Source organism: Schistocerca serialis, chromosome 6, assembly GCF_023864345.2.
Source record: "Schistocerca serialis cubense isolate TAMUIC-IGC-003099 chromosome 6, iqSchSeri2.2, whole genome shotgun sequence".
NCBI classification, from domain to species: Eukaryota; Metazoa; Arthropoda; class Insecta; order Orthoptera; family Acrididae; genus Schistocerca; species Schistocerca serialis.
In genome coordinates, this window is record NC_064643.1 from 108,215,119 (window position 1) to 108,242,232 (window position 27,114).

General features: G+C 45.8%; 1 protein-coding gene across 1 annotated transcript in view; it reads left to right on the plus strand.

Annotated features, from left to right (window-relative positions):
- Positions 1-19,480, plus strand: part of LOC126484668 (uncharacterized) — a 61,330-nt gene extending 41,850 nt beyond the window's left edge. The window contains exons 2-3 of the mRNA XM_050108261.1: positions 6,796-6,961; positions 19,349-19,480. Coding sequence (XP_049964218.1) covers positions 6,796-6,961; positions 19,349-19,480 — 298 coding nt within the window. The remainder of the gene's footprint in view (positions 1-6,795; positions 6,962-19,348) is intronic.
- The last annotated feature ends 7,634 nt before the right edge of the window (positions 19,481-27,114 follow it).

Here is a 27,114-nt window from a genome sequence, read left to right on the forward strand (position 1 = left end):
CGAAACGAAAAGGTTGGCACAGGAGATGAATAAAACACGCATTAAAAGTAAATTTGTTGAAGGAGTATATTACGGTAAACCAGATCAGCACTGCACTCACAGTGAATTAGAAACTTTCTCAACAGATGACAAAATTAATGAGGCTTGGCAAAATAATAAAAACAGTATATCAAGTGTAACTATAGAAAAAATGAAGATAGTAATCAACAAAAAGTAGGTGGCTCGGGACTGTGACTGGACTAAGAGCTTACTGCAGTTAAAGTGCAGCATTTCTATTCACCACAGCACCAGGAGGGAGTGGGATGGTGGACACCTCACTTCGGCCGCCCTTTACCCAATAGAAATAACCCTGGTAGTCATTTTGACAGCAGACTGAGTGGACCTTGGGCCCATCTAGAGGGACTGAAAGAGAGAGAAACCCAACCCCAATCTAAGAATGAACCCGCGACCGTCAAACGAGAAGTTCAGTGTTCTATCCGCTATTTTTTCTTGATAACGTTAGCAGTCGCCCGAAATGCGGTTTAATGATATACGTAATAGAGGGGACTCCAACTCGAGGCTTTGTATCTACATTGCGCGACGCTTATCACCTTACTTTTTTTTCTTCTTTACCCGGGTCCTCCGGATGGCAATCAGACACGCAGACCCCCTCCACCCCCCACCCCCCCGCCACCCAACCCCCTCCCAATCTTTTTTATACAACAGCATTATGCAAGTACAGAATCTAATCAAATGTTGAATCCATACGCGAGAGAAAGAAAATTCTTTTGCCCCTCGATTTACGAGGAGGACGAACGATAAAGGTAAAAAAGCGCTGTCAGCGAGACTCGATCCAGGGAACCTGCGCCCACGAAACCAGGCGCTTAATCGCATTTTTAAAAATTTATATATTCAAACAAGACCAAAAGGGCCACAGCTATGAAATAAACTGTCTAAACGTTCACCTGATAAGGGACTATGACGAGAATACCAAAGGACTGCTTAACTCAACCGATACCTTGACAAACGATACCTTGGCGAGAAAGTCGCGATACCGTGGCAGGCGCACTCACAGTACACAGTGGCCATACATTGGCTGAAGGAGAGTTGGCCCGTATCGCCCCCTCTATCTACAATTCAACGAACATAGTGGGCCAGAAGTCATGCAATTGTATTTGACTTTGGCCTCGGAAAGTAGGAGTCTGGACGCAATAGGATATCAGCGAAAAAGGCAGTCTGAGCTGATCGAGTAAGGAACGCTAGTTGTCTTTTAATCGAGTTGCAGTTCGCATCGTGGCCATGACAGGTAAGTCTATGTTGCAACGGATGTAGAACGGGTCAGCGAAGGCACTGATTCGTAACATTTTCAATACGAAACAGGCACTCACTGATGGATAGCAGGTTCTGTACCAATTATTACCACGAGGACGCCACCGCCGTTGGTAAACAACTAGACCGCCACGGCCATCGACGCACAAAAAGAATACGTGAAACATGCAATAACAATATTACAGATATTATCAAAGAAAATAAGTCTGTAAAAACTATTAGAAAATCCGAAATATGTACTCGTCTATAAATAACAAAGATCGATAGCAAGAAGAAAAGTTAAGAAAATAAAGAGAAAACGCTAGTATAATTGATAGAAATTACCTAGACCATGATTTTCATTTCAAACAGGAAAAAAAGGTCATGTATTAAGAGACATGAATGAGGCGAAAATTCCTACAGCATTTCAAACACCGCACACGAGTGAAGATCTAATAAAAATAGGTACAACAGCAGACATGTATAGTTTTGTGCATCGAATAAGAGCTAAGAAACAAATGATCGTCAGGTTGTAATTACATATTCTGAGCGGTTTCAGTTTGCTTCTGAAAATTCAAAAGTTTTTTTTTAAACATATGCCAAGATAAACACAGTAATATTAGGCGTGACAGGAGAAGCATCCCTAAATTTCACTCAGAATGACTTCCCACACATAGATGGTGAATGGACAGCCAAAAGAAGAATTCAGAGACTAATAATTACTAACTCACATTGTTTTTAGTGATTACGAAGAGCCGGCCGCGGTAGTCTAGCGGTTCTAGGCGCGCAGTCCGGAACCGCGCGACTGCTACGGTCACAGGTTCGAATCCTGCCTCGGGCATGGATGTGTGTGATATCCTTAGGTTAGTTAGGTTTAAGTAGTTCTAAGTTCTAGGGGACTGATGACCACAGATGTTAAGTCCCATAGTGCTCAGAGCCATTTTGATTACGAAGAAGTTCTAGACACAATAATCAGGGTAAAACTATTCCAAGTCTTATTGAATGAGTAATTTAGTACCGAAAAAAGTTGCGCAGTGGTACGGCAACGCACTCGCATTCGTATGGATGACGATTCAAATGCCTGTCCTGTCATCCAGGTCGTGGTGGTATAAGGAAAACACCAGGGTAGTTAGCTTGCAAAGACATCGCCAAGTTTCCCCAATCTGAGCTAGTTTTCCGTTCCTATTAACGTCGTTGTTAACGAGACATTAAAACGCGAAACTCTCTTCCTCTTGTTTCTAACATTTAGTGTGTGAAGGTGATTAAAATACAATGACGAGCCAAAACATTATGATCGCCTGCTTAATAACTTATTGGTCCATCTTTTGAACACAATACGTCACCGATTCTGCGTATCATGGATTCGACAGTTTATTGGTAGGTGTGTGGAGGTATGTCGCACCAGATCTCCACAGACGAGGTGTCTCTGAGCACTATGGGACTTAACATCTGAGGTCGTCAGTCCCCTAGAACTTAGAACTAGTTAAACCTAGCTAACCTAAGGACATCACACACATCCATACCCGAGGCAGGATTCGAACCTGCGACTGTAGCAGTCGCGTGCTTCCAGACTGAAGCGCCTAGAACCGCTCGGTCACCGCTGTCGGCTCCACACACAAGTCTTAGGAATAGAGATCAACTTACTTTCATTTATTCCACTTCTGTCAAGAAATAAAAATATTATAATAATTTCCTTAGATAGGGGGGGGGGGGGGGGGGGCACTGATCTGTGTACGCCGTGATGGCGCCTGGTAGCGATTCACATAAAGACATCTAGCGAGTCTCATGGCCAAGACATTAACTCGAGTACACTGTCACGTTCCTGAAACCAATGCAGCTCGGTTCTGGCTTTGAGACACGGACAATTATCCTGCTGGAAGATGACATCCCCGGGAAAGACATCAAGCATGAAGGGTTGCAGGTGATCCGTGCAGTCGGAGAGTCCTCGTTTACTACCACAGGTCCCGTGAGAGGGCAGCAGAATGTCTCCCGCAGCATAATACTGCTGCCACCAGCCTGCGTCCTTGACACGGTGCACATTTCCAAGCGCTGTTCGCGTGGATGACGGCGTTTGTCGAGACGACCATCGACCTGGTGTAGCGAAAACGTGGTTTATTCCACGAGGCAATACTTTTCCATTGATCCACGGTCCAATCGCGACGATCTCGTGGCCACTGTAGTCCCAGTTGCCGCTGTCGGGCCGACATGTGAACACGTCTGCTGCGGAGATCCATGTTCAGCAATGTACGAGAAACAGTGTGCTCCGAAACACTTGTGGGTGCACCAGCGTTGTGGTCTTTCGGCAGAGACACCACAGAGCAGGCACGTTCTGTGAAGAGTCGTGGAAATCCGACCACTTGTCGCCCATTGGTAGTTTCACTGTCGTTCTGATACTCTCCATAATTGGTCACTACAGTAGCACGTCAACGTTCGACCTGCTACACCGTTTTAGAGATTCTGGTTCACAGGCTTTGAGTAATCGTAAAATCATCTTTGTCAAAGTCACTGATGTCAGTGGATTTCCCCATTTGCGGCCCATATCGTCTACAATGATTCTCCATCCGCCTTTGATCCACACATACATACTTTCCTTACCGTGTCACGTTCCCGCAGCGCTGCCATGCGACATCAAGCCTCGCGGTGGGCAATGATCATAATGAAACTTCCTGGAAGATTAAAACTGTGTGCCCGACCGAGACTCGAACTCGGGACCTTTGCCTTTCACGGGCAAGTGCTCTACCAACTGAACTACCGAAGCACGACTCACGACCAGTACTCACAGCTTTACTTCTGCCAGTACCTCGTCTCCTACCTTCCAAACTTTACAGAAGCTCTCCTGCGAACCTTGCAGAACTAGCACTCCTGAAAGAAAGGATACTGCGGAGAAACGGCTTAACCACAGCCTGGGGGATGTTTCCAGAATGAGATTTTCACTCTGCAGCAGAGTGTGCTTTAATATGAAACTTCCTGGAAGATTAAAACTGTGTGCCCGACCGAGACTCGAACTCGGGACCTTTGTCTTTCACGGGCAAGTGCTCTACCAACTGAGCTACCGAAGCACGACTCACGGCCGGTACTCACAGCTTTACTTCTGCTAGTACCTCGTCTCCTACCTTCCTAACTTTGCACAAGCTCTCCTGCGAACCTTGCAGAACTAGCACTCCTGAAAGAAAGGATACTGCGGAGACACAGCTTAGCCACAGCCTGGGGGATGTTTCCAGAATGAGATTTTCACTCTGCAGCGGAGTGTGCGCTGATATGAAACTTCCTGGCAGGAGAGCTTCTGTAAAGTTTGGAAGGTAGGAGACGAGGTACTGGCAGAAGTAAAGCTGTGAGTACTGGGCGTGAGTCGTGTTTCGGTAGCTCAGTTGGTAGAGCACTTGCCCGTGAAAGGCAAAGGTCCCGAGTTCGAGTCTCGGTCGGCCACACAGTTTTAATCTGCCAGGAAGTTTCATATCAGCGCACACTCCGCTGCAGAGTGAAAATCTCATTCTGGAATGATCATAATGTTTCGGATTATCAGTGTGAATGTTATTTAAATATATCTGCAACAAATTCCACCCTGGTGGTATTCGAAGGAACTGATTCTATCTGGGCCAAGATGATTCTTAACAACAAAACAAGAGAACACGTTCTTATATCTAGGTTATGACATTATCTATGAATCGCATTGTAATGTCGTTATAAAGCAGCAACAATTTCTGTGTCTGTGGGGCACGATCAAGATGAACTTTTGAAACAGCAAACGGCAGACACTTCGAAAAATCTACAAAGTAATGAGAGTAACAAAATGCTTTATAGAAGTAAATGTTTGAACCTAAAGAAAAAATTGACCAGAAGAGCTCCGGCCTATACCTTTCTGGAGAAAAAGAGAAGTGAATAAGTCAGACGACAACTAAAGATACTCTTGCTTAACGAAGAAGAACTTTTCCTACCGTGTATTGCAGCCGTGTTGACGATGCGCTCGTTATTTTCGTAAAATCTGTCGTGTCCTGACATAGGCTAGAGAAATCGTATGACGACTTAATGGGTTCAAATCAGCGTGCAATTTCCGGTCAGAAAGAAATGCAGAAAGACAAACTTCCGGTGACGGCATGTGTCTCCTCGGATCGGCGCCAAACACTGTCACAGAGCACCTACAAGAGTAGCAGATTTTAGGAATCGTTAAGCATACTTGTAGGGGCTCAGGGAACGCAAAATGTCTGAACAGCACTTTTTTATTATGTTCAAATTACTACACTAAAGGCTATTTCTAGACTTTAGAAAAAGCAAAGGTTAGACTATCGATACAGCAAAAGTCAGTATCTGAATCCAGAGAGCCATCATAAGTAGCAATCAATAGCAGCATCTTACAATGCAAATATTTGAGAGGAGCACTCCAAAGTGAGAAAACAGACTTAAGTCGGAGGTTACCTGAGGCCCTCCAGCCCTACAAGTACTTTAGTCAACGGCCAGCCTGACGTGAGTCTTGGCGCCACCACACTGTGTCTCCGGCCAACTACATTTGGGTGTTTCCCTTTCTCCTACTCTGTCGGTGGGGTGTTTCGATCCTACACACTAACAAACTCCTTCTTCATCAGCAACAGTTCAGATGTAAGCTAATCATCACTGCCCTTCTTTGTAAGGCTAGCAAAAATATTGCTTAACATGATTCTGCTTCTCCCTGAGGATGGAAACTTCCTTCTCGGGGATAGGATCGCTGCCTTAGCAGTTTTGCCCATTTCCCACCTCACTCTAGCCCTTGTCAAGCCACTGATGTTGGGGTTGTCATTAATAAAATCGGTGTCGCTGCATATGTTGAGATATGCTTCCATGCTGCCACTATCTACTGTGGCACCTTACAACAGTTTCCAGAGGCCTATGAAGGTACCAGCAAATTCTCTTAACTGAAATATCAGCTCTGAGATAGCTGCGGGGAGCATCTGCAGTTTACAAGCTTCTTCCGTTATTGTTTTCCTTCTGCAACCCAAATTCCACCAACTGCGCCTGCCAGTTGCCTTATATCTCTGGTAACCTATCTTTGGAGTGCTCTCGCTGGTTTCCAACAGCCTCAAGATAAAAAGGAATTGCTCAGTAAGTCGTCAATGCATGACAAGCCGACGGGACGGGTTCCCGAGACTGATGTAATACTTTCACATTGAAAAAAGTGTGTGTGTGTGTGTGTGTGTGTGTGTGTGTGTGTGTGTGTGTGCGTGTGTGTGTGTGTGGTTAGGATAGATGAGTTTATGCTTTCTGTATTTGGAGGAGGAGAGGCGGAAGATACCTACCATAAGTTTCAATTATAGCCATATTTTTTTACATGAAGGACATGTGACAAGTATGTACTTCTTGCTATGCGATACGATTTTCACGAATATCTTCACATACATAAAATTAATATCATCTGGAATATCTTTACCTTAGGGTGTCCTGCTATGACGATATCTTATTTTTATATAGTGTTAATATTCTTCATATTAAATGCTAACTATTCGACATAAACAAAGAAAACTATATCATCTTTTGCAGTTCCGGCCTTCCTTCCAACATGAACATCTTCGGGAAATTTACTCTCTTTTTGCTGGTGGTTTGCATTGTCACGTCAGATGATTCATATGAATCATCATCATCATCATCAAAGGAGAAGATAGTAGCACAGCAGAAGGGAACAGTGCGGGATGTAACACAGCAAAAGGTAATAGAAACTGAGGCAGAATATTATTTAATATGTACTCTAGTTATAACGTTTGATAACGTTTGTGAAAACTGCATGACCAAAAAAGATTCGTGTGACTAAAAGTAATTTTATAATTCAGACGAGATGCATGTCAATAAAAAGGTCCCTAGGATTAAAGAACAGTACATAATATCACACTTAACTCCATGCTGTCTGAATTGAGAGTGTTTGAACGCAATGGCATAGCTTCAAACATAACTTGTACTTATGCTGCCAACGATTCTTCAAAGAAAGCTTGCGTATTCCTCGTCACAAGAAACTGTGCATTGCCCTGTTCACATTTGGCACCAGGAGAAGCCTGGAGGAAAGGCAGAAGTTTGAGCAGTAAAGCCACTCTGATGTGGTGATTGCTGGCCAGATGTCCCTCGACCTGTAGGAGTTGAGACTCCATGTGAACTGTTCAAAGAACGTTTCTCAATGCCTGTATACGAGGGGGACCCAAAAATAACCGGAATTTCTTTCTAGAAAGCATATACTTTATTGTTTTCAAATACAACCTTAATCTCCTTCGAAGTACTCTCCATTAGCATTAATACACTTGTCCGAACGTTCATTCCAGTGTTAGAAGCACCTTTTAAATTCGTCCTCTTTGATACCTGCTAGCACTTTCATGACATTGCGTTTTACGTCTTCCACGTGCGCAAAACGCTTCCCTCTCAAGTCTCTTTTCATCCTCGGGAATAGGAAGAAGTCGGAGGGCGCGTGGGTCAAGGTAGTCGTCTTCGTTGGGGCCAAACACTGGCGAACGCTTGCGCGGGAGCGTTGTCGTGATGCAGCAACCACACGCCACAATCCCACAAAGCCAGACGTTTTCGCGACAAACTTCTGCGAAGCCGTTTCATAACCTCCAAATAGAACTGTTGGTTTACTGTCTGGTTTTGAGGGACAAATTCAGAGTGTACGATCCCTTTGATGTCAAAAAAAGAAAAAAAAAGATCAACATCGTTTCCACATTCGATTTCACTTGTCGAGCTTTTATTTGGTCGAGGTGAGGCGATGACTGTTGTTTACTTTCTGGATCGTACCCATAGCACCATGACTCATCACCTGTAATGATTTTGTTGAAAAAATGTGGATCATCTTTGAACGTGTCCTTCATTTCGAGACAGGCTTGAACGCGACGATCCCTTTGATCTCCGGTAAGGAGCTTCGGCACGAATTTTGCTGCCACTCTTCGCAATCTCAAATCGATGGTCAAGATGCGCTGAATTGAGCTCCAGGACAACCCGGACAAGTTCTCGAGTTGGTCGATTGTCCTGTGTCGATCTTCACTGATGAGATCACGGATTTTGTCGATGTTGTCTTCGCTTCGAGCAGTTGAAGGTCGACCGGAATGGGGTGGTCTTCAATCACCATTTCTCCCTTTTTAAACCGAGAAAACCATTCGTACACTTGCGTTTTACTAACAGCATGGTCTTTGTAGGCTGTCTGAATCATCGCAACAGTTTCTGCTGCGTTCTTGCCGAGCAAGAAACAAAACTTCGCTGCCGCACGTTGTTCGTAATAACTAACCATTTCCTCGTGTCACGTCTGCACTGTACGCACACTCAAAGAACTGCCTATGAAACCACACTCCTCACTGTTGGGTGACGCTGCGTGGTGGCAGAATGACTCAGCGGACCTCCCACTACAACCCTCTTGCGGCTCATCCTGCTACTACAAGTACACGATGTGCAGCATTACGATTCCGGTTTCTTTTGGGTCCCCCCTCGTATCTAAGAACCCGTGTGGGTTTAGGGGCTAGGGCAGTAGTTAATAACGAGTAATCCCTATTACTTTAAATAACAGAAACGTGAAATAAAAATAAAACGATAACCGAAATACAGGCAGTCTGTTATGAAATGCAAACCTATAAAATCAAAATCTGCCACTGGTTAACAATCGATACCATGCTGCCGCACAGAATTCATCATGTACATGGTGTCGGTTCTCCTATTTAATGGCCTGAACGATTAGATTTAACTTATGGGTGGCTCACTTCCTATACACTATCAGTCCTGTTTTATGAATCGGGTGGACCGTCCAAAGAAAGGGGCCTAACGAAAAAATCCTAAATTATGCTGCAACAGATCCAGGACTGAAAGTCTTACTGGGGTCCTAATTTTGCATCTCATTGCCTAAACACCTGTAATTCTCACAATATACAAAATTCTTCTGCTCCGAGCGATTAACAATTCCAAGGCGTAAACCACCACAAGTAAGTAACAATTAACAATTACCCCTCCTTACACACAAATATTCATTAAATGAAAGGTAAACTGGACTGTATTGTAACAAATGGATAATAGGTCAACACACAGTTACTCGAATACTCTCATCATGCAAAAATGAAACAGAGAATTGTTGAACAAATAACTGTTGAGTACATTCTGAAAAATACATTTACATTCACCGCACGTCGAGATACCTAACTACCCTTCACGTAGATGAAACAATGTTTATTTTCCATTATTGTGGTCTGGTGCACCAAAAAGTATTATGTCAATTAGGCATCAACACGATGCCAAAACTAGCTCTTACACATTCATACTTTGTTCATTCTCAAGAAAACATCGGCGGGCGGGTTGTCTAGCGTTTACTGTTCCTTGATGATTCTTCCTCTCCCACACTACCTCCATGTTGGTCAGTCAGGTGCTACAGTCCCCAGCACGTCGTGCTCTGCGGCGTCTTGCACGCTTTACGATGATGACACAAATAAATTTTTATAAATAATGATGAAAGGTTTTTTTCCCACTTACCAGCCCTCTTCCATCACTCAGCAAACGTTTTCAGACTTGAAAGGGGGAAATAAAAAGCGTATTTGCGGCTGATGTAGGTGAACCATTGCAATGTCCATTACTCTTGTTTGGCAAGCTGCCCACGACAGGTGCTGCTGCTGAAGCCCATTCCAGTCTTTATAGTGGCCCTCCTGGGCACTTCCATTGGTTCCTATGATGGCTAGTTCCACGCATACCTTAGTTGAGCTCGTGTCAGCAAATAATATAGTTCGTTCAGCTTGCGTTATTCCCGCCTTCTGATGGAAGGTTTTCAATAGATAGGTCTTGTGTGGTGCTGCAAAATCATTTTGAACGATTAACTCGTGACCAACATGTAGGCTATGTGACTGGACAGTCTGTTGGTACATCTTGTTCAGATACTACATGGCCTTCAAACAGCAATGAAAGCCGATCCTCACCTTTACGTGATGTTGTTGTTGTTGTGGTCTTCAGTCCTGAGACTGGTTTGATGCAGCACTCCATGCTACTCTATCCTGTGCAAGCTTCTTCATCTCCCAGTACCTACTGCAACCTACATCCTTCTGAATCTGCTTAGTGTATTCATTTCTTGGTCTCCCTCTACGATTTTTACCCTCTACGCTGCCCTCCAATGCTAAATTTGTGATCCCTTGATGCCTCAAAACATGTCCTACCAACCGATCCCTTCTTCTAGTCAAGTTGTGCCACAAACTTCTCTTCTCCCCAATCCTATTCAATACCTCCTCATTAGTTACGTGATCTACCCACCTTATCTTCAGCATTCTTCTGTAGCACCACATTTCGAAAGCTTCTATTCTCTTCTTGTACAAACTATTCATCGTCCATGTTTCACTTCCATACATGGCTACACTCCATACAAATACTTTCAGAAACAACTTCCTGACGCTTAAATCTATACTCGATGTTAACAAATTTTTCTTCTTCAGAAACGCTTTCCTTGCCATTGCCAGTCTACATTTTATATCCTCTCTACTTCGACCATCATCAGTTATTTTACTCCCTAAATAGCAAAACTCCTTTACTGCTTTAAGTGTCTCATTTCCTAATCTAATCCCCTCAGCATCACCCGATTTAATTTGACTACATTCCATTATCCTCGTTTTGCTTTTGTTGATGTTCATCTTATATCCTCCTTTCAAGACACTTTACATGATACCAGTCCAAAATATGGCTGACCCAACTACACACTGAATGGTCACCACAGTTCATTAGTGTTGTTCGTTTTTAGTGTTATTATCAGGCCCAGTAGGTCATACAAGAAGTGTAAATAGTGACAGATTTAATCACTGTGAAGGATACAAGAATGCCACATATTGATGTGATATTGATAGAGCTAGGAGGGGGTTGCATTCCGGGTCTCCATTTGGCTGGCTATTGGAATCATGCAACATCTAAATGTGTGGGGAATTCAGATGTGACAGTGAACCAATGATGGAATGCATGGGAATATGAGGGTAGGCCCTTTGTCATCAAGGTTGCAGTAAAGCACAGCTGATCTCCAAATAGGAGTATCACCATATTGTGCACCAAACACATTATACCCCTTCACACCTGTGCCTACCATCGGAGAACAAGTAAAAGATACCATGCAATATTCTGTATCATAAGGCACCACTGGTCAGAGTTTACCAGTAGTTGTATTAGGGAATTACTGTCCCTTGTGTACATAGGCTGTCATTAACATCGCATCACAAATGGCTGTGTTAGGGTTTGTGCCACGAGTGTGAATAATGAGCTGCTAATGATTGGTGTGTCATTGCATTGAGTGATGAATCACAGTTCTTCTTTACCCTATATGATTGTCATCAGCGAGTATGGCGGAGACGTGGGGACCGGTCCCATTCTTCCAGTGTTTCAGAGAGGCCTAGAGCCGTCATTACTGGCGTCATGGTGTGGGTAGTCATTAGGTATGACTTTATGGCTGGTAGTGCTTTAGGGAACCATGATGGCTCAATACTATGTCATGGACATCCTGCGCCATCATGTGTTACCTCTCATGTGGCAGTATTGCGGTACCATTTTTCATCAGGACAGTGACCATCTACACATGGTATGCATCTCTATGAACTGTCTGGGTATGTTGAGGTTCTCCCGTGGCCAGCGGTATCATCAGACTTGTCCACCATAGAACATACGTGGGACTAGCTTGTGACACCATCCCAATGGCAGTATCCGTTATATCAAAGACTAGATACAACTGTTGTGCGCCAGCTTACCTCAGGAGAGGATAAAACAGCTTTATGACCCCCTCCCCGACCAAATCATTGCGGGAATCCAGGCCAGAGGTGGTAGAACGTCACATAGTAAGTGGACTCATAAGCTAGTTTCTTTGTCAATTTGATTAAGTTTTGTAATCACTACAATAACATACCCTCACAATTCGTGAAGTTTTATTTCAGTTCTTCCTCCCTTATTTTTGCATGTAGGACAGAAGCTCTTTGCTTGTGATCGGAGGTCTATGACTACAGTTGCGAGTTACGGTGAGCACGTTTCCACCCCATGGGAAATTCTCTACATGTATTACAAGCTGATAAGCAGTGTTATTGTGCTGAAATAGTCCCACTAACACATGCCACTTGTCTGATAATTTTATAAGTCCCCAACGTTTCGACAGTAAAATCTTTGTTAGAATGCCTAATGGGTTTTGTCGCAGAATACTATAACCTTTGTAAATTACAGCTGTGTCGCTGTATGTTGCCTGGAAACTGTATGGCAATGATAAAGGCATGATTTTTCTTAAAATATACATCAGTGTAGGCCCAAAATGGTGGAAGGTCAAATAGTTACCAAGATGTCAGTGTCAGCGTCATATAAGTCCTCACCTATGATGTTACAGCGGACACCAAGTAACAAAGACTGCGTATTGCATTATCTATTTATTTAGGAACTTTTGATTCCCTCCACGTGAAAAAAGCACACTACATCTCACACGAGGCATCACAGGTGCTCTGCTAAGTAGAAAAGGACATGAGATTAAAAACATGCAAGTTAGTTTGCTTGCTTAAAGAATTATTTTCAATGCGTTTTACGTAATTTTTGTCAGCTGTATTTTGCAAGGTAAGTGCCGCTGTAAGTCGCTTTAATGTAACGTTTTGCATATCAAGCTCTAGCCCTAGATTTGGCCTTTCATTTAATTGTAGCAGAGTTCTGCTTAGTTTAGTCACCGAACTCACTTTTGGGTATCGGCATGTGGCTGTTCAAGTACGTGGTATTTCCTCTTGATAATAAAAGTTGTAGGTTATGTTTTCAATTCCAACGAGTTCTTTTACTTCAGATGACTAAAGATTATAAAAGAAAAATCCAGGAAGCAAAATGGATCCAAGAGGAAGGAATAAAGCTTTTAATGCCGTAAAATCAAGAAGAAAAATATGAGAAGCATCCAGAACTTTTTGAGTTCATGAAGCTACTCTGTATACCAGAATGAGAGAGAAAAGTATCGAGAGTCCAAAACTTCGAAGAAAACCCACATTTAGATTGAACAGGAAAGTAAGATTAGGGATCATTACGATGACCAAGCTGTTCTGTGGCATTAGGTGCATCCAGCTGCGAAAGATTGCGTTTGATTAAGAGAGGCTAACAAGAACACTAACAATTTTGATAAGTCATCTAGGTTAGCTAGAAAGGACTATCTAGTTCCATTTTTAGAATGTTGCCCGAGTAATAGCCTGAGAAAACCTGAAGCAACTAAGATTAATAAAGCAGAGGCACTTAATGACGAGCAGGTTAAAGTATATTTTCAAAATGTTGAGTTTGTCTTTGAAAAATATAAATTTAGAGAGGGACAAGCGTTCATTATCGATGTGAAAGACATAATTACCGTGCAAAAGCCTGAGAGATTTTGGCTGCTAAAGATGTTAAACAAGTAGAGGGAGGTGAGTCTACCTCCTGGGAAAGGGGATAAAACGATACAGTGATATGTTCTTAAAGCGCTGCTTTATTCATCTTCCCCTGGAAAAGAATGTCAAATCACTTAAGTAAAGATGGAACATTTGGAGAGATATATGGTTGTTCCATGAGTGGCTGGTACAATGAGGCATTATTTTTCGAAATGGTCCAGCATTTCCAAAGAATGTAAAATTCATTGTTGATGATCCGGTGTTGCTGATTTTAGATAATTACAGCAGATACATTTCACATACTATTTTTGAATTTTGTAAAAATACTCTCTTATCATAATAACCATACACTACTGGCCATTAAAATTGCTACACCAAGAACAAATGCAAATGACAAACGGGTATTCATTGGACACATACATTATACTAGAACTGACATGTGATTACATTTTCACGCAATTTGGGTGCATAGATCCTGAGAAATCAGTACCCAGAACAACCACCTCTGGCCGTAATAACGGCCTTTATACACCTGGGCATTGAGTCAAACAGAGCTTGGAAGGCGTGTACAGGTACAGTTGCCCATGCAGCTTCAACACGATACCACAGTTCATCAAGAGTGGTGACTGGCGTATTGTGACGAGCCATTTGCGCGGTCACCATCGACCAGACGTTTTCAGTTGGTGAGAGATGTGGAGAATGTGCTGGCCAGGGCAGCAGTCGAACATTTTATGTATCCAGAAAGGCCCGTACAGGACTTGCAACATGCGGTCGTGCATTATCCAGCTGAAATGTAGGGTTTCGCAGGGATCGAATGAAGGGTAGAGCCACGGGTCGTAACACATCTGAAATGTAACGTCCACTGTTCAAAGTGCCGTCAATGCGAACAAGAGGCGACCGAGACGTGTAACCAATGGCACCCCATACCATCACGCCGGGTGATACGCCAGTATGGCGATGACGAATACACGCTTCCAATGTGCGTTCACCGCGATGTCTCCAAACACGGATGCGACCATCATGATGCTGTAAACAGAACCTGATTTCATCCGAAAAAATGACGTTTTGCCATTCGTGCACCCAGGTCCATCGTTGAGTACACTGTCTGTGATACAGCGTCAAGTGTAACCACAGCCATGGTCTCCGAGCTGGTAGTCCATTCTGCTGCAAACGTCGTCGAACTGTTCGTGCAGATGATTGTTGTCTTGCAAACATCCCCATCTGTTGACTCAGGGATCGAGACGTGGCTCCACGATCCGTTACAGCCATGCGGATAAGATGCCTGTCATCTCGACTGCTAGTGATACGACGCCGTTGGGATCCAGCACGGTTTTCCGTATTACCCTCCTGAACCCACCGGTTCCATATTCTGCTAACAGGCATTGGATCTCGACCAACGCGAGGAGCAATGTCGCGATACGATAAACCGCAATCGCGATAGGCTACAATCCGACCTATATCAAAGTCGGAAACGTGATGGTAGGCATTTCTCCTCCTTACACGAGGCATCACAACAACGTTTCACAAGGCAACGCCGGTCAACTGCTGTATGTGTGTGAGAAATCGGTTGGAAACTTTCCTCATGTCAGCAAGTTGTAGGTGTCACTACCGGCGCCACCCTTGTGTGAATGCTCTGAAAAGCTAATCATTTGCATATCACAGCATCTTCTTCCTGTCGTTTAAATTTCGCGTCTGTAGCACGTCATCTTCGTAGTGTAGCAATTTTAATGGCCAGTAGTGTACTTCCACACAGTTCTCACAAGCTTCAACTGCTTGACTTCATATTCTTCCCCTCTTTAAAATCAGCCTTCAGTCGAGAGTATGATCTGTACATGAAGTCAAGGGTGCGTGAAAAAATTACATCTTATGAGTTAGCTGTACTTTTTATAATACACATATTAAGGTTGCTACTATGGACAAAGGACAGTCGGGGTTTAAGGTACGAGGCATTTGTCCTTTCAATCCAGACGAATTTCAGCATATTGGCTTACAACAATGTGACACCTTCAGAAACGCTGTACTTGAAGATGAAGAGCTCCCGAATGCAAAAAATGGGAATGAGGTGGTTGTTTCCACAAAGGAACCAGATACCCCCGAAAAATTCAAGAATACTTTCCTAGAACATCGCGAGAAGATGTTACACCTTTGGTAGAAGAGGTCTCAAAGATTCAATTAAAAGTTCAGCTGTCAACCATTTTAGTGTATGTGAGATATCTTCTATTCCAAAACAAAAAAAGTTCTTCCTAAGACAAAACAAGCTTAATGGAAGTCTAAGGAAAAGTCAGTCATCCTTACAACAACCCCAGAACAGGAACTACTACAAACGGAGTTATCAATAAAGAAAGAAAAAGAAGCTATGAAAAAGACATCTGAAGAAAACATACAAAGAAAACTTAAAGATAAAGATGATACTAGGCGTCTGAGAAAAGTAATGACACTGAAAACAGTGCGAGCTGTCTGGCAGTGGTGTGTTGTCCTGCCTGTGTGGAGCAGTGTGTTCATCCCTTCCTGATGTTCAGTCTGACTTGTAGCTCCGTACAGCCACCACGTGATTTTTGAGAGAACCATCAGTGAAGTTTTCTTTTTGTTATGTGTTACGAAAATGGAACAGAGCAATTTAGAGCAACGTTGTGGAACCACGTTTTGTGTTAAACTTGGGGAATCTGAGAGTGCGGCCTTTAAAAAGTTGAAACGGGCCTATGGGGAACATACTTTATCTAGAGCACAAGTTTTTCGCTGGCATAAATGATTTCTGGAAGGCCGAGAACATATTGAAAATGAACCTCGCTCAGGGATACCTTCAACTTCAAAAACCGACGAAAGTGTCGAATCTGTGAGTGCTCTTGTGAGACCAGACGGACGTTTAACAGTAAGGATGCTCCCATTAAACTTAAAGACTTTCACCATACATCAAATTTTGACTGAAGGTTTGCACATGCGAAAAGTTTGTGCTAAAGTGGTGCCGAATAACCTTGAAACTGAGAAGGATGCCTGTGCTTTGGTCTTATTGAGAGGACTAATACAGATGATGAGTCCTGGATTTTTAGTACGATCCTAAAACAAAACGGCAATGTGAGGAGTGACACACTGATACATCTCCTCGACCGAGAAAAAGAAGATCAAAACAATGCTGATCTGTTTTTTTTTTTCACACTAGAGATATCGTGCATAAAGAATTCGTTCTTCCAGGACGAACTGTCAACCAAGTGTTTTACAAATATGTCCTTGAAAGGCTCAGGGAAGAAGTGAATCGACTGAGACCACACGTTGTAGACACCTGGATGGTGCCAGAATGAGATTTTCACTCTGGAGCGGAGTGTGCGCTGATATGAAACTTCCTGGCAGATTAAAACTGTGTGCCGGACCGAGACTCGAACTCGGGACCTTTGACTTTCGCGGGCAAGTGCTCTACCAACTCAGCTACCCAAGCACGACTCCCGCCCCCTCTTCACAGCCTTACTTCTGCCAGTATGTCTCCTACTTTCCACACTTTACAGAAGCTCTCCTGAAAAGGCAATCCCATCGTTCCACACTTGAAAAGTATCTTAAAAGGACGTCTTTTTGGGACTCTGGAGAACATACAGAAGAAAGTGACGGGCATGTTAGAGGCTCTACCAGTTGAAGCCTTTCAGCGCTGCCACCAAGACTGGAAACAACGACTCCTCCGACCCACAGCTGCCGTAGGGAACTAATATGAATGGGACAGTGTTGTTGCTCGAGAAAACAAACTTTCGTAGATAAAAAATCAGCCTCATTAATTCTCTCACACACTTCGTAAGTGCACACTTCTATGACTTATAAAAGGCTCATATAACAAGAAACACGAACTAGAAAGTTAAAGCAGCAGCGATGTCCTAAATCTCGACTTAAAGGACATTTGTGATGACGATCAAATGGATGAAATTGATCCTTTGGCTTTCTCAGAAAATGTCTGTTTAGTTTGTGAAAAGTCTGGGAAAGATGGAGAATTATTGTACCGATGTGTCTCGTGTAGTAGGTGTAGTCTCACAGAACGTAACAGCTCCAAAAGATTACACCTATGGTGTTTGCTATCCAAGAAGATGAACTCATTTAGCACCTATTAAAAAAAAATATATATATATATAAGAAATGTTTACAGAACTTCATTATTTTGTTCACTGATGTACAGTTTTGCCGGCCGTTGTGACCGAGCGGTTCTAGGCGCTTCAGTCTGGAGCCGCGCGACCGCTACGGTCGCAGGTTCGAATCCTGCCTCGGGCATGGATGTGGGTGATGTCCTTAGGTTAGTTAGGTTTAAGTAGTTCTAAGTTCTAGGGACCGATGACCTCAGATGTTAAGTCCCATAGTGCTCAGAGCCATTTGAACTATGTTTTTTAAGTACAGTTTAGTTCATGTAATTAATAAACTAAACTAATGAAAATAAAAATAATATATTGTTCATTTGCATGCACTGTTTGTTTAGCGTGTTATAACCCCATACCCTGCGTGTCATTACCCTGAGAGGTGAGGAATACCATGCATTCGCATTTTTCCTTATTTTAGTATTAAAAATTAAGGTCACGTTTATACCTACTTTCAATCAACTGGAATATTTCGAGAAATGTCAATAGTATGGTATGCACTCGTTCTATTAGGTGTTTAATAACATAATGAATAGCTCACATCGATTTTTCCTTAGGTCGTGAATTTCCCCTCCCCTCCCCTCTCCTACTTTATATTAATTAACTTATTTTTTGTTGTGTCTAGACAAGACAGCCTAGACACAATGAGAGGAAGCCGAAAGGCACGCGCTACTAAAGCAGGATGGCTTGAGATCTGAAACAGGATACGTAATGAATGCTATAAAGAAAAGTACGTAGCGGCTGGAATACTTAACTTTAATCCACAATTGGTGAACATTGGTCTTGTTACTGTACATGCTTCATTAGATACATAGCAAAGGATAAATGGCGCCTTGCTAGGTCGTAGCAATTGACTTAGCTGAAGGCTATGCTAACTATCGTCTCGGCAAATGAGAGCGTAATTCTCAGTGAACCTTTCCTAGCAAAGTCGTCCGTACAACTGGGGCGAGTGCTAGTCCGTATCTCGAGACCTGCCTTGTGGTGGCGCTCGGTCTGCGATCACACAGTGGCGACACGCGGGTCCGACATGTACTAATGGACCGCGGCCAATTTAAAACTACCACCTAGCAAGTGTGGTGTCTGGCGGTGACACCACATTTTTCTTCTCAGAACAATTGTTGTAATGTAACATGTAGTTCATTATTTAATGTGCCACATATTTTATCTAAACTAAATAGCGTTACATTACATTTTACTGAAATCTCCATCTCCTTTTAGTCCTAAATCGCACATTAAGAATTACCTTCCGTGGAAACAAGATGAGATGCACTGCAGACGCACTAGCTTAAAATCTTTGTTTCCACAAAAATTTTGGTAAGACGTTCTGCTTGACGATGGTGCAACAGCGGAAAAATGGTTTGTAAAACAATAAATACTGTACGATATTACAGCAGTGTCGCGTTTTCTTCTTTTTTCATTCATACTGAAGTCTAGAATACTGAAAATAGGTTGTGTATATCACGTATATAGAGATGAAAACTGTAGCATGGCGAAACTGAGCGCAGCGACAGAGCCATTCGAGCAACTGAAGATGTAAAAAAAAAAAATGTATTTATGCTAATTTAAAGGAATTATATCCACAAAAACCACAGTGATATGTTGACATACTTCTGTCAGTAAACTTTTATATATGCTTTTTATCTGTTTCAGTGCAAGGACCCATGTGCAAGCAATCCTTGCAGGCACGATCAGACGTGCTCTCCTTCAGACCCGGTGCAATGTTTTGCGCCACCATGCTGCCCCATAGCTAAATGCAAGCCAGCGTCTTGTGGTTATACGTGATAGCTTATCTTTGTGTAATGAATGCACTGATAAATTATTCATTAAAACGCAACGGTCTACAACCGCTTTATTTTTTTCTATTCTTTCCTCACTTCCATTAACAGAAATTTGTCATCAATACAAGACAACAATATGTGCACCCATGTTACTGGCATTATTGGGGGATTGTCTCAGATAGTAACGCAACTAATTTCAATGAAATGTCCTAAATGTATTTGAATATTTCTTTTGTCTTTCATGTCACAACAATCTGGACTGGTAATGCAGTTACTGTTGTGGACTGGCAAGACAGCCAATCCACAATGGACGGGGGACCGAAAGGCAGGCGTTTAAGCTCACGCAAGATGGCGTGAGGTCTGGAACAGGACAAGTAATGGATACTAGCAAATAAAGTACGCAGCTTCTGGAATACTTAACTTGAATCAATAATTGGTGAACATCAGTCTGATGGTACATGCATCACAAGATAAATAGCAAATGATAATGGCGCCTTGCTAGGTCGTAGCAAATGACGTAGCTGAAGGCTATGCTAACTATCGTCTCGGCAAATGAGAGCGTAATTTGTCAGTGAACCACCGCTAGCAAAGTCGGCTGTACAACTGGGGCGAGTGCTAGGAAGTCTCTCTAGACCTGCCGTGTGGCGGCGCTCGGTCTGCAATCACAGACAGTGGCGACACGCGGGTCCGACGTATACTACCGGACCGCGGCCGATTTAAAGGCTACCACCTAGCAAGTGTGGTGTCTGGCTGTGACACCACAGTTACCGTATCGACCAGAAAATAAGCAGCACTTTTTATTCAGATTTCACTCTCGAAAATTTAGGGTGCAGCTAATATCCACTAACTTGACTTTTTACTTACCCCTGCTGCAAAAAAATTATTCTCATTTGCAACCGTCGATAATAATACTCTGCTATGCTATTCTATTCCGCGTGCAGTATTACCTTTGATCTGATACACTGGCCAAACCGAGAGCAGTTTTAAGATCACTTCCTGCATCCGTCTGATGAAATGTGAGGCTGGTTTCTCACCTAGTCTGGAGCAAAACAAGCAAGCGGTTTGACGACAAAGTCATGAAGAAAAACGTTTATCCTGTTTACGCCCCGCCCGACGCTGTAAATATTTCTGCAGCTCTTTGGTGACAAGTCGGATGGCATCTCAGTAGCTTCATAATATTTCTTGATGATGGGGTCCCATACTCTGGGGAGCGCAGGGGACGATGCGGGAGACCCGCACCACCGTATTAGGCAAGGTGGTTTGCCATTGCCTTCCGTAATGGGGCTGAATGATGATGATGAAGAAGACGACACAACAACACCCAGTCATTTCGAGGCAGAAAAATCCCTGCCCCCGACTGGAATCGAACCCTGGGTCCCGCTCGAGAAGCGAGAACGCTACCGCAAGACCACAAGCTGCAGACTACTATGTCTTACTTCTAGGTGAATATACCGACTGGAAGTTCCAAAGCATGAAGGATAGCTTCTATGAAATTTGGAAAATAGGAAATGAAACAATCTATCACCGTGATACGCCAACTTTTTTTTGTTGTTTCAATGTGTTACTCGTCTTATAGCAAATTATCATCAGCACAAATTAAGTTTCGAGTTTGGTTTTACTAATCAGGTCACGAATTAATAATCGCTGGTGAAACCAAGTTTTGCCTTTTAATAGTGAACTCACAGTTTTTCGTGTACTTAGGAACTTCCTGCTGTGACTTACAGAACTTATAACCAGGTTGATTCAGCTAAGCAGTACACATCACAAATGTCCTGGAAAGCTTTAGGCATCTTACTTCTGTTTTCACCAAAATGAATTGTGAAAAACTGCCCACTAAATGACGTGCAGCATCTTTCGTGGCCACATTAATTACAGATTATTCCGGTATCAACTGTGCTTTGTAATTGAGCCACGCCTGACGAAAATGAACCTGAATGTTGCTGCACAGTCATACATCCAGTTTGTGCCCTGAAATATACCCAAGATACTGAACACGTGCCATTAATAACGCAATCTGTGTTATCAAACTTCGGAAATGACAGAACTTAAGCAAAGCACAATGAAAGGGGAGTTACTTGAAAGTAACGTTTTCGTGAGACCACTGACAGCCAACTTCATACTACTCTGCTTCAAAGTGTAACAAATTGCATCTTATAGGCTCTGTTTGTGGAACACAAATGTGTTTTCCATTTGAGAACAACGCTGCCTAACAATCTGACAAACTAAGAGCCTGTGTGGTGGAAGCAATAATTTTCGATGACGCCTTCTCTGCCCCCGTGTGCTTTGTTTTTTCTTTATTGTAATTTTAATCACCTCATACAAGGCGGGCTGTCAGCAGCATATTACGCTGCTCTTCAGCCTTGAGTGGTACAATAATATGACATATAGGTGGCACAGATGATACAATAAAAACGGCGGGCAAAAAATGTAGATACGAAAAACAATAAACATGAAGCCGTTCACGGTGGACGAGAAAAAACACTTAACACTTGTTGACACGGCGCACATAACACGGATGACTGCGACGACACACGTGAACAGTGGTGGCGTGACGGCGAAAGAACACTAAACACACACGAGACACTGAGGGCGATGATCTCCGGCCCGCGAAAGTCCACTGAGCGTGTACGAGTCCGGTGACCTGCCAAGAGAGGAGGAGGGGGGGGGGGAGAGGGAGAGGGGAGAGCAGAGATGCCACGGGCAGGGGAGATAGGGGGAAGGGAGGAAGGGGGAGGGGAAGCCTGGGGGAAGAGGGGTGGAGGAAGGGGGATGGTGGGAAAAGGAGAGAGAAGGGAGGAAGGGTGCCAAAAGGAAAGGACACAGGAAGTGGGGGGTGAGGATCAATGTTGATAGGAGGGGTAGATGGAGGGGAGGAGGACATCATCAGGGAGGCGGAGCTGGCGGAAGCCACCTTGGGAGAGGGTAAGGAGGGTGGAGAGATGGAGACCGAGTGAGACGTGGGAATATAGGCGCAGCAGCGGGCGGGGGATGGAAGAGGATGGGCAATACAAGCAGGTGAGGAGGATCGAGTTTGCGGGAGGTGTACAGGATCCATATCCATTCAAGGAAAAAGAGGAGGTGGGGGAACGGAATGAGATCGTACAGGATACACATGGGGGACAGGGGAGACAGATGCAATAGGCGAAGCGGAGAGCATGGCGTTCAAGGATTTGAAGGGATTTATAAAAGGTAGGAGGGGTGGAGATCCAAGCCGGATGGGCGTAACAAAGGATAGGGCGGATGAGTGATTTATAGGTGTGGAGGATGGTGGAGGGGTCCAGACCCCACGTACGGCCGGAAAGGAGCTTGAGGAGACGGAGATGGGGGGGCCAGGAGAGGCGACGGTAGAGGGTGACACCAAGGTACTTAAGGGTGGGGGTGATGGTGATAGAACGGCCATAGACGGTGAGATAGAAATCAAAGAGGCGGAAGGAAGGGGTGGTTTTGCCTACAATGATCGCCTGGGTTTTGGAGGGATTGACCTTGAGCAGCCACTGGTTGCACCAGGCAGTGAACCAGTCAAGATGGGGTTGGAGAAGGTTTTGGGAGCGCTGCAGGGTGGGGGCAAGGGCAAGGAAGGCGGTGTCATCGGCTAACTGGAGAAGGTGGACGGGTGGTGACGGCGGCAGCGTGTCCGCCGTATACAAAAGGTACAGAAGGGAGGAGAGGACGGAGCCTTGGGGCACACCGGCGGAGGAAAAAAAGGTGTAGGAATCCGTGTTATGGATGGTGACTTAGGAAGGACGGTGGGAGAGAAAGGAGCCGATGGACATAGTTAATGGGAAGGGCGAAGGTTTGGAGCTTGAAGAGGAGACTGGAATGCCATACGCAGTCATAAGCACGTTCGAGGTCCAGGGAAAAGAAGATTGCGGAGGGATGGGAATTAAGCTGGTCGGAAAGGAGATGAGTGAGGTGAAGGAGAAGGTCGTCGGAAGAGAAGGACGGCCAAAAGCCACACTGGGTAACGGGAAGGAGGCGGTACTGGCGGAGATGCTGGTGGATGCGTCAGGTAAGGATAGATTCCAGGACCTTGCTGAAGACCGAGGTAAGGTTGATGGGATGGTAGGAGGAGACAGTGAACAGCGGTTTGCCAGGTTTAAAGAACATCAGGATACGGGAGGTTTTCCACAGGTCAGGATAGTAACCGGTGGACAGGACTACATTGTAGAGCCTGGCCAGGATGGAGAGGAAAGAGACAGGAGCTTCACAAAGGTGACGGTAGGTGACACGATCGTGACCAGGAGCGGTGTTGTGTTTTGTGTGGAGTGTAGTAATGAGATCCTGTGTAGTGATAGGGGCATTGAGTTCCGTGTGTCCAAGTACTGGAAACCAGGTGCGAGGGGAGGGACAGAGGTGTCAGTTCGATCGCGGACATCTGGGAAGAGGGAGTAATCGAACTGGGGATCATCGGGGATGGAAAAGACATCGGAGAGGTAGGAGGCAAAGTGATAGGCCTTACTAAGGGTGTCAGGGAAGGGGTGATCATCATGGAGAAGAGGATAGTAGGGGGATGGTTTAATTCCGATAAGGCGACTGAAGACTGAAGGCTGACCAGAACTTGGACGAGTTTACAGGTAGGGTAGCATTTAAATGGATGCATGTCTGTTGCCAGTCCCGGCGTTTCTTAGCCATGAGCAAATTACGAATGTGTCGCTGGAGTTGCCGGTGGTGTCATAGTGTGTCCGGGTCACGCATGTGGAGAAAGGCACTGTAGAGGCGATGGGATTCTCAGAGGAGGAGGACAGCCTGTGGGGGTAAGGTAGGATGGTGGGGCTGGATGGCGACAGTAGGGACGTGGGCCTCGACGGCCTCAGACAGGGTCTGCTGGAGAAAGGAGGCGGCATGGGTTACATCGTCAGGGTGGTGACGACCTGGGTGGAGAGGGTATCCCAGTAGGCATTCCAGTTGGCACGGGAATAGACATGGACGTACTTTGGAGGAGGGTCATTACGAGGGTCGGGGCGGGGGCGACGACCGTTTGAAACGGTGAGGAGGACAGGGAGATGGTCGCTACCAATAGGCTCCAGAACATCCACCGTTACGCAGCCAAGGAGGTTAGGTGAGGAAAGGATAACATCGGGAGTGGAGTTGGATTCAGGACAGGTGTGCTGGGGGATGGGGATGAGTTCACCTTGAAGGGAGGAGAGGAACCGATGCCACCGCCGTAACTGAGCGGCGGAACGACTATGGATGCTGAGGTCGGCGGCGATCACGTAGGAGGAGAAGGTACGGTCAATGTGAGAGAGGAAGTCGAAGGGAATAGGGGCGTTAGGGCGGACATAGATGGGGGCGCAGGTGACGGTAAGGCCGGGGAAGAAGAGACTAAAGATCAGGTGTTCGGTGGGGTCAGGAAGGAGAGGTTGGAGCCAAACTGGGATCTGGCGGTGGTGACCACTGGCAACTCCGCCACGCGCAATCGGGAGGGGATTATCGGAGCGGTGAAGGAGGTAGGGCAAAGTGTGTACAGTGTGGTTTGGTTGGAGAAAGTTTCATTGAGGAGGAAGGCATCCATGAGGTGGGTGGCAAGGGTGTGCAGGAAGAGGTTCTTCTTGGCGGGAAGGGAGCGGATGTTGCTGAAAAGGATATGGTGCTGTCATGCCATGACAGGGATTTAGACAAGGGTGTGAAGACGGGAGAAGGTGAAATGGGCCTGGTTGTTGGAGTAGGTGGCGTACATTTTTAGGTGGAAAATGGAATGGGCGGCGAGGGATATCTGTTGGAGGGTGTGGGGGCGCTGAAAAGGATGAACATTCTGAAGGACGATGGTGAGGAATCTGATGATGTCCTCAGCGGTAGAGGGTGGGCGAAGGGAATTGCCGGGAGGGGTGGGGGCGTCCAGAGGGCAGACAGGAACGATGAGTTCAGGAGTGGTAGGAGGGGGTCAGGCCTTACATTTCTGGGAGTAAGTAGGATGAGGGAGTTTACAGGTATTACAGGAGGGGGGGGGGGAGACTGGAGATTGGGGCACTGCTGTAAGAAGTGAGCTTGTCTACAGTGCAGGCAGGTGGGGGCCTTACAGCACTCAGATGTTGTGTGTGCATTATACCGCAAGCACCTCTGACAGCGGAGGAATTGAGGAGGGGAACGAGAAGGGTCAACTTGGTAGTGTTGGTGAAAAAGAAGGGCATCCTCGTTCAGGAGACCTTCTATGGAGGGGGCATGTTCAAAAAAGACCCGCATAAGGCGGGTAGGGCCGGCTGAGTTGTGGATGTGGCAAACCGCACACACCTCCATATGGGGCTGCGCCTTGAGCTCCGCCAACACCTCCTCCTCTGTGATTGTCGGACAAAGCCAAGTGATCACGGTGGTGAGGGTCGGCAGGCGACGCACAGGTTGGGGTTGGCGGGAGGGAGGTGGGGAAGGGGCAGGGGTGAGGGAGGCATGAGAGCCAAAGCGGGTGACAGGCATGCGGGAAAGGAGATCTGTGTGAAAGGTAGGGCTGGTGGAGGAGATGAGGACCGAATCACGGCGAGGAGTGAGGAGGGAGATGGGGGCACCGGGAAAATGCTGGCGAAGGAACAGGGTGAGGTTCCAGGCCTCAAGTAAGGAAGGATCAGGATGGGAGAGGATGTAGTGGTAGGAGGAGGGGGACGAGGAGCAGGAGGAGGGGGCATGGACAGGCGGCGAGACAACCATGGCATCCTGGACAGGGGAAGGGGGATGAGGTGGAGCCTTTTTTGATGCAGAAGAGGCAGGGGTGGCTCAGAAGTGTTTGGTGGCGGCGGAGGAGGTGTGGGGGATGGAAGCAACTGGAAGGTGGCATGGAGGGGCAGGTCCCGGTGCTGGAGTCGGCGCCCGAGATGGTGAGGGCGATGGTGACGGTGACGATGAAGATGATGAAGGGGGCGAAGGGGAAAGTTAAGCATGGGCTGTGGCCCTCCGGGCCACCACCCTAGCGGGGGCCGCGAACACGGAGGAACAGAGAGGGGGAGTCGAGGGAAGGGATCATAGGAGGCGAGGCAGGGAGGAGCCGGGGATGGAGCAACAAAAGTGAGGGAGATGGGAGAGTGAGGAGTGGGGGGATGGATTGAGGGGGGGGGGGATTGGGCACAACACGTGATGGTGGTGGCGGCGGCGAATGGAGATGTGTATACTATGGCAGTGGTGGTGGCTGTACTGATTGTGGTGGGGGTTGACATGGTGACAAGGGGAAGAACACAGGACAGGACAAAGAAGCGAACGAGGGACGGACAAGGTGACGAGAGACACAGAGTACGAGGGATGGAGAAATGATGAAGGAGACTGGGGCCGAAGCCCCACTCTGCTGCTGCTGGCGGGGGAGGCAAGCTGGCTAGCCGGCAGTAGGGACGCTGCTGCTGCTGTTGCTGATGCTGCTGCTGCTGCTGCTGGAGGCTGGCTGGGACCACTGCTGGCAGGGACCGACGCTGGCTGGGACCGCTGCTGGACGCTGGCTGCTGGCTGCTGGCCGCTGGCAGGAACCACTGCTGGCTGCAGGCTGGGACCGCCGCTGGTTGGGACCGCTGCTGGACGCTGGCTGCTGGCCACTGGCAGGAACCGCTGCTGGCTGCAGGCCGGGACCGCCACTGGCTGGGACCGCTGCTGGACGCTGGTTGATGGCTGCTGGCCACTGGCAGGTACCACTGCTGGCTGCAGGCTGGGACCGCCACTGGCTGGGAC